The sequence below is a fragment of the Ranitomeya imitator genome, chromosome 4 (assembly GCF_032444005.1).
Source record: "Ranitomeya imitator isolate aRanImi1 chromosome 4, aRanImi1.pri, whole genome shotgun sequence".
Lineage (NCBI taxonomy): Eukaryota > Metazoa > Chordata > Amphibia > Anura > Dendrobatidae > Ranitomeya > Ranitomeya imitator.
The window spans coordinates 358,551,779-358,565,617 of NC_091285.1; the positions used below are offsets into that span (position 1 = coordinate 358,551,779).

A 13,839-nucleotide genomic window follows, 5' to 3' on the forward strand; every position below is an offset into this window, starting at 1 on the left:
TAGATATGGAGAAAAACAGGCACTGCTCATCCCCTGCCCAATACAATCCCAACAATGAAACATGGTGGTGGCAGCATCATGCTATGGGGGTGTTTTTCAGCTGCAGGGACAGGATGACTGGTTGCCATTGAATGAAACAGGATTGTGGCCAGGTACACAGATATCCTGGATGAAAACCTCTTTTAGACTGTTCTGGACCTCAGACTTGTATGAAGGTTCACCTTCCAACAAGACATTAAGTCTAAGCACACAACTAAAATAACAAAGGAGTGGCTTCAGAACAACTCTGTGACCATTTTGACTTGCCCAGCCAGAGCCCTGACCTAAACCCAATTGAGCATCTCTGGAGAGACCTGAAAATGGCTGTCCACCAACATTCACCATCCAACCTGACGGAACTGGAGAGGATCTGCAAGCAAGAATGGCAGAGGATCCGCAAATCCACGTGTGAAAAACTTGTTGCATCATTCCCAAGAAGACTCATGGCTGTACTAGCTCAAAAGGGTGCTTCTACTCAATACTTAGTAAAGGGTCTGAATACTTATGACCATGTGTAATTTCAGTTTTTCTTTATTTAATTTTAATTAATTCATTACATTAATGAAAAAAATTAACTTTCTTGAATTTACCAAATGGCTGCAATGAAACAAAGAGTGAAAAAATTAAAGGGGTCTGAATACTTTCTGCACCCCCTGTAAATCAGAAGAACCTTTCCAGGGGCGGACACTAATAGCTAGGGGCCCCTGTGCAAGAAATGTGTCTGGGCGTACTTAGAAATGACAAGGACCCATAGCAAAAGTTCTATTTGGGCCTCCCCACACCTCTAAAAAATATATTTATTTATATTTTTTTCACTGGGAATGGAACAGTGCAGGGAGCAGAAGACCCTCTGTAAGTCCTGCTCTTCCTCCTCTGTTGTCCCTTGTGTGCTATGTGGCCTGGGCCCATAACTACAGGTGAATATGCAGCGCCCCAGAGTCCTGGTCATTGCAGTAATGTTATTCTTCCACCAGGGGGAGTCATGTTACGTCTGAAGGCAATGAAGGAGATCTTCTGTCCAGGTATCACAACCACAAAACACACTTCACACTCCAGTCCGCCAGGGGGAGCCATGCTTCTACAGTATCTACTAGGGCACTCCTCACACTTAGGTAAAACTGGTGGGTTGGTTAGGAAGTTAGACAGAAGCTGACTGGAGGGAGTAGGAGATAGTCAGTGAGTCCCGACCGAGTTTGGCAGAGGCTGTTTGGAGTGGGTTCCAGCCAGCTCCAGACTGCGGCCTGCGGAAGACGAGGGTACACGGAGCTGCGCCTGCATCCCATGCAGCGGCATCCCACGAAAGAGACATTGAAAGGAATTGTGTTGCTGTGAGTGAGAAACGAAGTCATAGCAAAAGGAGAGGAATATCAGAGGGAGACCAGCTAGAAGCAGGCTGCCTCCTTCTGAAGCGCAGTACCGGTAGCCAGAACACCGAGGGAGTAAGGATCTCTATGCCGTTACTTCAGAGACTGGCAGGACAGTTGATTTAACGCTGGCTGCCCGACCATATACCCAGGAGGCAAGGTGGCAACTTGTGGGGGCCGGGGCACCTCTAAGGTCCCTATAAAAAGCCTCAGGCCACCAGTCATACGGGTTTGTCCTATCCGTCAGGGGGACAGAGAGAAAGAGACTTAACATCTACAAGAGTTGTGAGGACCTTACCGAGTTGCTCAGCAGGGAGGGACTACAACGCCAGGTGATAGAGGAAGGCTATTGAATTCCACCTGGATAAGGGGACTCTGGATTTGCCTTCAGACTGGCCGGACTCTGCCTACCTTGTGGTCCCCACCCTGGACTGTGGATGCTGAAGCCTTCAGTAAAGGTAAAGAGACTGCAACCTTGTGTCCTCGTTACTCACTGCGCCTTACATCAACCACCATCCACCATCTACACTCTGGGAAGCCCTGGGGACATACTTCATCTGTGGGAAGGTCTAGCTGCCATAACATCACCCCAGCGGACCCCTAAGCAGCATCGGTCATCCTGACCGAATACCACAGGTGGTGTCACGAACATTATCCTATAAACATTTGTCCTTTTATTGGACGCCCCTCAAAGGGCCACGGACCGGGTCTAGCCACTGTGACATCCCCACTGAGAACCGAAGGGGCACGGCTCCGAGTACCCCATTGCCCTGACGTGGGGACACTCAAAATACTCACCATTGGGACATGCCATGCAGGAGGACAGAGACGGCACCCAGTTTTAAACCATTTTTCAGTCTTTTTTTTTTAGCAGACCTGCTAAAAAAAACTCCTCAAAAGGATGGTGTAGACATAGCCATGCAGTGTATTGGAATAGTGTATAACTTTTCACTATGCAAATACTATAATTTATGCAGTGAAACAGGAATTCCCCTTTATCTATTGTCATTCCACTACTTTGAGACATTATGGAAAATGTAACCCTGCCCATATTCGCACCAGACACTGATGATAGATTAGCTCCATCGTTTCAATGGAGCCATGTTGTGGACTTGTGGTATGTGGAATAAACATAATTATCTTTGTCACCTAGAGAGCTCAGTAACAAATACAGTGTATCGGGTTTCAATAAAAGCACATCCTAAAAGCGTTAATCTAACTGCAGATAAAATGGGATTGTGCTGGACTGTGAACGCTAATCCTCAAAGGCAAATATAAGCAAGCATTGCTGCCATTAAAAACATCCAGACGCATCAGTGTGAAAAATACCCTTTCGGTCACGTATTTATCCTTACTGTGCAAATAGAAGGACGTGAGCTACTCTCTGACTTTACATCTTGTTATCACCAATCCATACTGACGGAAATCCTATGCTGAGGCCTAATACAAGAGCTGCTTCAACCATGACAAAGAGAGAACAAGCTGGTGCAGTGATTTCCAACATGACTGCTGCTGGAGAGCCACCCAAAATGCATCCGTACCTGAGGAACATCTAATGCCCATTTCCGTTTTGGCGTTTTTGTCTTTTCCTCCCCTGATTCCCAGAGCCACAACTCTTTTATTGGGTGTGTTCACATAGATATATGAGGGCTTGTATTTCGCAGGACGAGTTGTACTTCTGAATGACAGCATTCATTTTATCATATAGCGTACTGGACCGCAGGAATAAAAATCCAGGCGTGGTGAAATTGTGAAAAAAAACTAAATTCTGACATTGTTTTTTTGGATTGTTTATGCGGTGTATATTTTGTGGTAAAAATGACCTTGCAATATGGTTCTTCTCACCATTGCAATTATGGTGATACCAAACATGTCCAGTTTTTTTTATTATTATAGTGGTGAAAAAAAAATCTAAAGTTTCCTGCCAACATTTTTTGGGGTTGTGTCACCATTTTCTGAGACCTGTAATGTTTTTATCTTTTGGTCGATGGAGCTGTGTGATGGCTTATTTTTTTGCAGGATGACAAACTGTTTCTGTGGATACCATTATGGGATACATGTGACATTTTGACATCTTGTTATAGCATTTTTTGTGGAATTGCAGAGCCCAAACCATGATTTTGGCATCCGTGATTCTCTTTCGTTTCTTTCGTTTACGGGGTTTACTGATGCAGATCAGTGTTCGGTCCATAGATCTTAACAGCTCATTTACATATAAGAAAAATGTGGATTTCTCTAGAATAAGACATCAGATCACAGATATCAAGGTATCACTTTATTCAGCTTGGTATGACCTACACGCCCATGTAGACAGCTTAGGAGGGTTGATTCTACTAAGGGGATGGGAGAACTACAATACCCAGATAGATTAGCGAAATTAGGATTATTTAGTCTAGAAAAAAGACGACTGAGGGGCGATCTAATAACCATGTATAAGTATATAAGGGGACAATACAAATATCTCGCTGAGGATCTGTTTATACCAAGGAAGGTGACGGGCACAAGGGGGCATTCTTTGCGTCTGGAGGAGAGAAGGTTTTTCCACCAACATAGAAGAGGATTCTTTACTGTTAGGGCAGTGAGAATCTGGAATTGCTTGCCTGAGGAGGTGGTGATGGCGAACTCAGTCGAGGGGTTCAAGAGAGGCCTGGATGTCTTCCTGGAGCAGAACAATATTGTATCATACAATTATTAGGTTCTGTAGAAGGACGTAGATCTGGGTATTTATTATGATGGAATATAGGCTGAACTGGATGGACAAATGTCTTTTTTCGGCCTTACTAACTATGTTACTATGTTACTATGTTACTGACAGATTCTCTTTAATAAAAAAAAATACAAACATCTGTTCATGGACACCGTGTCATGTGATCTCCACACTGCAACTCAATTGAAGATGAGATTTTTCAATCAGATTTAAAATTCTCACTGGCAGGGCTGGCGTCTTCCATGGGGAAGTATAGGGGGATTATGTGTGGAGATGGAGCAGTATAAGGGGTTCTATATGGATATGGAGCAGTATATAGGGGGATTATGTATGGAAATAAGGCAGTATAGGTGGTTCTGTATGGAGATGGGGCAGTATAGGGGATTATGTATGATAATAAGTCAGTATAGGGGGTTCTGTATGGAGATGGAGCAGTATAGGAGGATTATGTATGGTAATAAGGCAGTATAGGGGGTTCTGTATGGAGATGGGGCAGTATGGGGGATTATGTATGGAAATAAGGCAGTATAGGGGGTTCTGTATGGAGATGGGGCAGTACAGGGGGATTATGTATGATAATTATTATTATTATTATACGTTTTTATAGCGCCATTTATTTCATGGCGCTTTACATGTGAATACGGGGCAAATATAGACAAATACATTAAACATGAGCAGATAACAAGGCACACGAGTACATAAGGAGGGAGGACCCTGCCCGCGAGGGCTCACAGTCTGCAGGGGGTGGGTGAGGATACACTAGGAGAGGGAAGAGCTGGCTAATAAGGCAGTATAGGGGTTCTGTATGGAGATGGAGCAGTATAGGAGGATTATGTATGGTAATAAGGCAGTATAGGGGGTTCTGTATGGAGATGGGGCAGTATAGGGGGATTATGTATGGTAATAAGGCAGTATAGGGGGTTCTGTATGGAGATGGAGCAGTATAGGGGGATTATGTATGATAATAAGACAGTATAGGATGTTCTGTATGGAGATGGGGCAGTATAGGAGGGGTCTGTATGGAGATCGGGCAGTATAGTAGGGGGTCTATTGAGATGGGGCAGCATAGGTGGATTAATTATGGAGATGGGGTAGGATAGGGGGGCTCTGTGTGGAGATGAGGCAGTATAGGAGGCTTAGTATGGTGATTGGGCAGCAAAGGAGGCTCTATATAGAGAATGGTCAGTGATGGAGTCTTTGTGTGGAGATAGGGCATCATTGGGGCTCAATATAGAGATGGGACAGTAAAGGGGGCTCTATAGGAAGATGGGGCAGTGTTGGGGTCATTGTGTGGAAATAAGACAGTATGGGTGGCTCACTATGGAGATCAGGCAGAAGGGAGGGTGGTTCTGTATGGGGTTGGGGAAGTATAGGAGGAACTCAGTGTGCATTTGGATCAATATGGGGAATCTGTGACTGATGATGGGGCAGGATGGGGAGCTTTCTTTGAAGGAGTGGCAGTATGGGGATCAGAATGGAGAAGGGGCAGTATTGGAAGGACAATGTTAAGCGGAATCTCAGTAAGGAGGATGGGGACAGTGTGACGAGGGAGCTCAATATGGAGTGGATGTATAGTGGGGGGTCAACATTGTGGGAAAACAATGTAGAGATAATCTACTATATAAAGCTGAATGTGTGTGTGTGTGTGTGTGTGTATGTATGTATGTCCGGGATTGGCATCTGCACCGTCGCAGCTACAGCCACAAAATTTTGCACAGTCACACGTCTGGACCCCGAGAGCGTCATAGGCTATGTTGTGAGGTGAAATTTTAACCCCGCGCTTTCCAATTCACCAAATAATTTTGCCCCTATCTACATAATGGGAAAAAAGTGAAAGGAAAAGTGTTGGAGGCGTCGCAGCCACAGCCACAAAATTTTGCACAGTCACACGTCTGGACCCTGAGAGCATCATAGGCTACGTTGTGAGGTGAAATTTTAACCCCACGCTTTCCAATTCACCAAATAATTTTGCCCCTATCTACATAATGGGAAAAAAATGAAAGGAAAAGTGTTGGAGGCGTCGCAGCCACAGCCACAAAATTTTGCACAGTCACACGTCTGGACCCTGAGAGCGTCATAGGCTATGTTGTGAGGTGAAATTTTAACCCCACGCTTTCCAATTCACCAAACAATTTTGCCCCTATCTACATAATGGGAAAAAATGAAAGGAAAAGTGTTGGAGGCAAATTGACAGCTGCCAGATGTGAACAAGGGGGACTTAAAGAGTGAGAGCGATGGCGCCAAAGAGTATATACCCTACAGTTGCTAAGGTGGGGCCCCGACATGGGATACTCACCACACACGGGGATATGGACACACACAAAATGCGCCATACACTACCACGTGCTTGAACACATATACCACCCTCAGCACACATTTCACCACACATACACCAACCTCGCCACATAAAAGTCGAAACACAAAAGTCGCCGCTCAAAACTCGCCACGCGCAAAACTCGCCACATGCAAAAACTAGGCTCATGCAAAACTCGCCACAAGTGCAAAACTCACCTCATGGAAAACTCGCCACACGCAAAACTTGCACACGCGGAAAAATTGCCACATGTACAAAAGTTGCAGCACATGCAAAAGTTGCCTCACACACAACTTGCACATACTCAAAAGGCACCACACATAAAACTCGCCATGCGCAAAACTCGCCATGCGCAAAACTTGCTGCACACAACTTGCTACAATAACCTGTCACATGCAACTCGACACACAAAAAGTTGCTACATGCATGTTGCCACACAAAACTCATCTCACAAAAGTCGCTACATGCATGTCGCCACACGCAACTCAACACACACAACTTGACAAACGAAACTCGCCCTAAAACACACACAAGTCTGGTATTATCCTTCAAAAATAAAAATTAGATTAATAAGCAGACAAACTACAAGAGCAACAAATGTACCATATAGGAAATACGGCAGCTGTCAGTCACATGACCTGTCTATTATGTGTATGTGTGAGCTAATATATACTGCCAGGGGGAGGGCTTCCTGTTGGCTGGGGATTTATCAGGCTGCCAATTTAGCTTACAAATACTGAGGTAAAAATACTGAGCAAATAACGTGTGAACAAGGTCTAATACAGGAGGAGATGACACACAGGTATATACTATATACAGGGGAGATGACACACAGATATATACTATATACAGGAGAGATGACACACAGGTATATACTATATAGAGGAGATGACATACAGGTACATACTATATACAGGAGGAGATGACACACAGGTATATACTATATACAGGAGCAGATGACCTACAGGTATATACTATATACAGGAGGAGATGACATACAGGTATATGCTATATACAGGAGATGACATACAGATGTATACTATATATAAGGGAGATGACAAACATGTATATACTGAGCTGATGAGGTGAAAATGAGAGGTGTGAGGTGAAAATGAAAAGGTGTGAGTGCAAAATGAGAGGAGTGAGGAAAAATAGTGGAGTGATCAGAAAATGACAGATGTGAGGTTGAAATTACAAGTGTTAGGGGGGAATGAGAGGAGTGAGGGAGAAAATGAGAGGTGTGAGGGAGAAAATGAGAGATGTGAGGGGGAAAATGAAAGATGTGATTGGGAAAATGAGAGGCGTGATGGGAAAATAAGAGAAGTGAGGTGCTATAACTAACCACAGATATTTACTATGCCCAGGCAACGCCGGGCTCTTCAGCTAGTAATTCATAAAGCAGGAAGGTGTTTGGGGTATATCTCATAATGGAGGACAATGTGGCAGTTGTAGTTCACCAGGGCATACAGTATGGTGGTAGTCATAGTAAAAAAAAGTGGAACAGTATGATAGGAATATTTTATAGGAGAAGACAGTGTGGACACTATGTAACATAAGAGATACAATGTGGGGTCAGTTGTATGCAAAGTGCATAATGAGGGGCAATTATTTATTCCGAGGCACAGAGTAGGGCTTATTTAGGTCACAGCATGAGTGGTCGCATTTATTCTATACTGTACTACACCTATATTTCTCTTCCTTATCTGTGTATCAGAAATCGTGGTTTGTGTTAAAGGGGCCCACTGAGACTCTTTCACTGTGGGGTCCATGAAAACCTGGAGCCGGCCCTGCTCACTGGTCTATGTTTTTTAAGATTACCTACATACTTACTGTGGTAGTTGTTGTGGTGGTTGTTAGTCCAGGAATATAGACATTAATACTTAGAGACACAGTTCCAGTTTGAACAAGTATTGATGACTTTGAAGAAATTAAATTGTCATCAGTAATTAAAACCCTCATGTTGTATTTCCACGTAGTATCTCCACCTTTAGAGTAATCAAAAGGGATGGCAAGGATTAAGCTGCTAACGTTAGAGCCAGATGATGGCGAAAAAGCAAAATGGTTGTTTATATTGCCTAGAAAAGTAAGAATAAACATGGTCAAAATCTTTTGGATAGTTTGAACGATCTTTTTGCAGCTCTGGTCCTTCAATGTATTTTTTGTACATTCTTTATTTATTATATAAAGCAAATAAGCAAGACATTCTTAGAGAAATAAAGAACAATATATGTATAATATTTAAAATTTTGCTTAAAATTTATCTAAAATGTATAACCACTTAAACAATAATTAATGAAAAGGGAAGGGAGAGATGAACTCACATCTAGCATATTATTACTGCATATGGTGAAAGAGTGATGTTCCTGATGAGATGCTGGTACCAAATGTTGCCTCATGTAGTCAAGGGCAAATCATGAGACTATCAAGAAGTAAATAATCCAGGATGTTTGCGTTTAAAAATTATAGCTATCTGTTCCAAAATGTGATATGCTTATTTTCGTCTAGTTCTGATGCTAATATGCCTATTGCAGGTGTAGTATCTCTTGTCTGGAATTGGGGGATATGGACAGATCAATAAACTTTGGGGGCCCAGAACATTGTGATGAATTCAATGGTTGTAGTTCTTTGAACATCTGTTGGTAGCTAACAAGCAATGCATAATGCAGACACCTAATCAGACACATTGTTTTGAAGATGCTTTGACCCAGCTGTTCTGACATACTTTAAGTGGTTTTCCCATAAGCAAAGTTCATTTTAAAGCTATTTTAACCAATAGATCTTGAATTAATAATAATTTCCACAATTGGATGTTTTAAAAAAAAATGTTTCTCTGCCTAGATAATCTTATAAATGTGCCCCTGCTGTATACTGTGTAATGGGCATGTCTGTCTTTACTGGGACATGGTCTGATCATGCCACAGCTCCTGGATAGGGGAGGACGCAAAAAATAGTATACAGACTTTACAGCATGTGATCACAGCTGATTAGTTTTGTGAGGTAAAGCATTTTCCTGCCTGTTTAGAAAAAATGTTTCAGCGCAAAGAAAGAATTATTTGCGATCCCATACTGTAATTTCATAGAATCATAGAATGTTAGAGTTGGAAGAGACCTCAAGGGTCATCATATACAACCCCCTGCTCAATGCAGTGCACGATTCACTAAGGCTACGTTCACACTAGCGTTGTGCGCCGCTGCGTTGGCGACGCGACGCACAACGCACCGAAAAACGCTGCGTTTTTCGACGCGTGCGTCGTTTTTTGATGAAAATCGGATGCAAGAAAAATGCAACTTGTTGCATTTTCTTGGTCCGACGCTAGCGTAAAAAAAGACGCACATGTCGGAATACGCAACAAGCAAAAACGCATGCGTCCCCCATGTTAAACATAGGGGCGCATGACGCGTGCGTCGCCGCTGCGTCGCCCGACGCTAGAGCGACGCACACTAGCCGAACGCTAGTGTGAACGTAGCCTAAACCATCTAACACAGATGTCTGTCCAGCCTCTGTCTGAAGACTTCTATTGAAGGAGAACTCGCCACCTCTCGTAGCAACCTATTCCACTCATTGATCACCCTCACTGTGAAAAAGTTTTTTCTAATATCTAATCTGTATCTTCTCACAGTTTCATTCCATTGCTTCTCATATTTCTATGTGAAAATGAGAATAAGGTAAGTTCACACAGGGCGTTTTTGCTGCTTTTTTTTCTGCAGCAAAACCTGATCTTCTTGGCAGGAAAGAAATTGCATCAAAAACGCAGGTTTAGCTGCTTTTTGGTGCGTTTTGTTGCGTATTTGGTGCATTTTTGGTGCGTTTCTTTGGTGCGTTTTTTCTCTCTTTGTCCAATCTAATATCCTTGGATTTTCAGCAGCAAAAACACGGCAAATAATGATACCCTTATTTTTGCTGCGTTTTTTTAAACACCCATTCAAGTTAAGGGGTGAAAAAACGCTGCAAAAACACTGAAAGAAGTGACATGCTCTATGTCTAAAAAACGCAGCAAAGCACAAAATACTGATCAAACAAAAAACCAATATATGTGCATGAGATTTCTGAAATCTCATAAGCTTTGCTGGTATTGTAAAAAGCAGCTGAAAAGTAGCATAAAAAAACGCAGCAAAAACGCCCTGTGTGAACTTACCTTAAGGATGATCCCTCTACACTGTGACATCCCTTCAGATATTTGTAGAAAGCTATTAAGTCTCCTCTTACCTTCTTTTCTGCAAGCTAAACAGTGTATCTCGGCTTCACCAAAACATTCAATAAAGTATCTCATGTCTACCGCATTTCCCTTCCATCATAGAAGGAAATTAGATTAGTCTTGCATGACTTGTTTGCTACAAACCCATGCTGGCTCTGGTTAATTACTGTATTCTTATTCAAGTACTTACAAACAAACTGTTTAATCATTTGTTCAAATATCTTTCCTGGTATAGAAGTAAAGGTACCTTCACACATAACGATTTCGTTAACGATATCGTTGCAACGTCACGCTTTTTGTGACGTAGCAACGATATCGTTAACGAAATCGTTATGTGTGACAGCGACCAACGATCAGGCCCCTGCTGGGAAATCGTTAGTCGCTGGGGAATGATCAGGACCTTTTTTTGGTCACTGATCACCCGCTGCCATCGCTGGATCGGCGTGTGTGACGCCGATCCAGCGATGTGTTCACTTGTAACCAGGGTAAATATCGGGTTACTAAGCGCAGGGCCATGCTTAGTAACCCGATATTTACCCTGGTTACCATTGTAAAAGTTAAAAAATTAAAAACAGTACATACTCACATTCCAATGTCTGTCACGTCCCCCGGCGTCAGCTTCCCTGCACTGACTGTCAGCGCCGGCCGTAAAGCAGAGCACAGCGGTGACATCGCCGCTGTGCTCTGCTTTACGGCCGGCGCTGACACAGTCAGTGCGGGAAGCTGACGGCGGGGGACGTGACAGACATCGGAATGTGAGTATGTACTGTTTTTTTTTTTTACTTTTACAATAGTAACCAGGGTAAATATTGGGTTACTAAGCGCGGCCCTGCACTTAGTAACCCAATGTTTACCCTGGTTACCCGGGGACCTCGGCATCGTTGAAGACAGTTTCAACGATGCCAAAGTCGTTCCCCTGATCGTTGGTCGCTGGAGAGAGCTGTCTGTGTGACAGCTCCCCAGCGACCACACAATGACTTACCAACGATCACGGCCAGGTCGTATCGCTGGTCGTGATCGTTGGTAAGTCTTTTAGTGTAACGGTACCTTTTGGCTCACTGGCCTGTAATTTCCTGGCTCAATCTTCTTTCCTTTTTTGAAGATAGGGACAACAATTGCCTTTCTCCAATCTTCTGTCTTGCTTCCTACACTGCCCAGGAGATGTGGTATGATCAGAACATGTTCTGTGCACGGTCAGATTCAGACATTACACAGCACAGAGTAGGGAGCACAATTATAAGATTATACCAGCACATGAATTTTTTTAAACACATCCAATTATGAAAATTATTATTATTTCAAAATCTATTTATTAAAATAAACTTTGTTTGTGGGACTACCCCTTTTAGCATACCTATTTTTGCTGCTTCCAAAATGTCAGTGTCAATAGCTGACTGTTCATTTGCTGCCAAATATGTCCCACCTTTTCCCAAGATCCATTGTAACAAAATAGTTAACGTTATTCATATCATCTATCAGTTGTTTTGATGGTTTGTTAAGTGCCAGCAGTACCTTTTGCATTTGACAACCAATGATGTCCCAGATATGCTCAATGGGAGATGAGTCTAGAGACCCTGCAGGCCATGGTAGCATGTTTAGGCCATGCAGGCTGCTCACAGTAGCACAAGCAACATGCAAACTTGTGTTCTCACGTTGATAAATGACTATTAGGACATTTTGAAAAAATGGCCCTACCACTAGTTCAAAAATTAAATCAGTGTTATGCTGAGCTGTTATTGTAGCTGTAATGAAGACTGTTACACCCGGTTCTGGCCCTGCACTCGGTTCTGGCCCTGCACCCAGTTCTGGTCCCTCACCCGCTACTGCTCCCAAGGCTGCCCCTGTACCTCTGCGAGGTCCCTGTCTGGATCCTCGCTCTCTGTTCCTCGGCATCCTGCTGCTTCTTCTCTCTCCCTCTCTTTCTGGCACGCTGCCAGCAGGCCTATAGGGAGAGTGCTTAGGACACACGCGCTTACCTCCAGTCTCTTAAAGGGACAGCGAGCATTTTTTGAAAATTCCAACTAACCAATGGCAGTTCACTGATTACTACTTCTGGCCCCTCCGTCATAGGGAGGGTGCCGGAGCAACGAGTATCTACTCTTGCTATTTCCAGTTCTGTTCCTGTTCTGTCTGCGCTGTTATAGCATTCCGTTTGCACTCTGTTTATACTGTTTGTTTCCACAGAATATCAGTGACCAGTGGTTCGGCTATCAAGTGCCATCCTGTTCCGCCACTCGCCATCCAAACCCTTGGACTACGCTAAAGATGCTGGAGCCAGCTTCCTACCACCGACCTGGAATCTGACTTCCCTTGCCAGAGCCAGCTTCATATCTCATTCCCGATGTCCGCCAGTCAGCTCCATCATGTATATAATTGTCTAAGGTCACTTCCGTCTTTCTGTCTGTCCTTCTTTCTATCACGGATATTCATTGGTCGCGGCCTCTGTCTGTTGGAATCCAAGTCGCTGATTGGTCTCGCCAGCTGCCTGTCATGGCTGCCGCGACCAATCAGCGACGGCCACAGTCCGATTAGTCCCTCCCTACTCCCCTGCAGTCAGTGCCCGGCGCCCGCTCCATAATCCCCGCAGTCACCGCTCACACAGGGTTAATGCCAGCGGTAACGGACTGCGTTATGCCGCGCGTAATGCACTCAGTTACCGCCGCTATTAACCCTGTGTGACCAAGTTTTTACTATTGATGCTGCCTATGCAGCGTCAATAGTAAAAGGATCTTATGTTAAAAATAATAAAAAAAATTAAAAATCATTATATACTCACCTTCCGCCGCCTTTCCCTTTCCTCGCGACGCTCCGGTAACCGCTCCATGCAAGCGGCAGGTTCCGGAGGCAAGGATGGTATGCGACAACGACCTGCCATGACGTCACGGTCATGTGACCATGACCTCATCACAGGTCCTGCGCGCCTGCGCGAGAAGGACCTGCCATGACGTCACGGTCATGTGACTGCGACATCATCATGGGTCCTGCGCTACCAACCCTGGAACCGGAAGCTGCCGAGTGCACCGCACACAGGTGACATGACTACAAGGGCTCCCTCGGAAGGTGAGTATATGTTAATTTTTTATTTTTTAACCTGTGACATACGGGGCTGGGCAATATACTACGTGACTGGCCAATATACTACGTGGCTGGGCAATATACTACGTGGCTCTGTGCTGTATACTACGTCACTGGGCAATATACTACATAGCTCTGTGCTGT

General features: G+C 44.0%; 1 protein-coding gene across 1 annotated transcript in view; it reads right to left on the reverse strand.

The window, feature by feature from the left end:
• CDHR3 (cadherin related family member 3) overlaps positions 1-13,839 on the reverse strand; it is a 108,581-nt gene that overhangs the window by 20,417 nt on the left and 74,325 nt on the right. Inside the window, exon 14 of the mRNA XM_069765082.1 lies at positions 8,255-8,499. Coding sequence (XP_069621183.1) covers positions 8,255-8,499 — 245 coding nt within the window. The remainder of the gene's footprint in view (positions 1-8,254; positions 8,500-13,839) is intronic.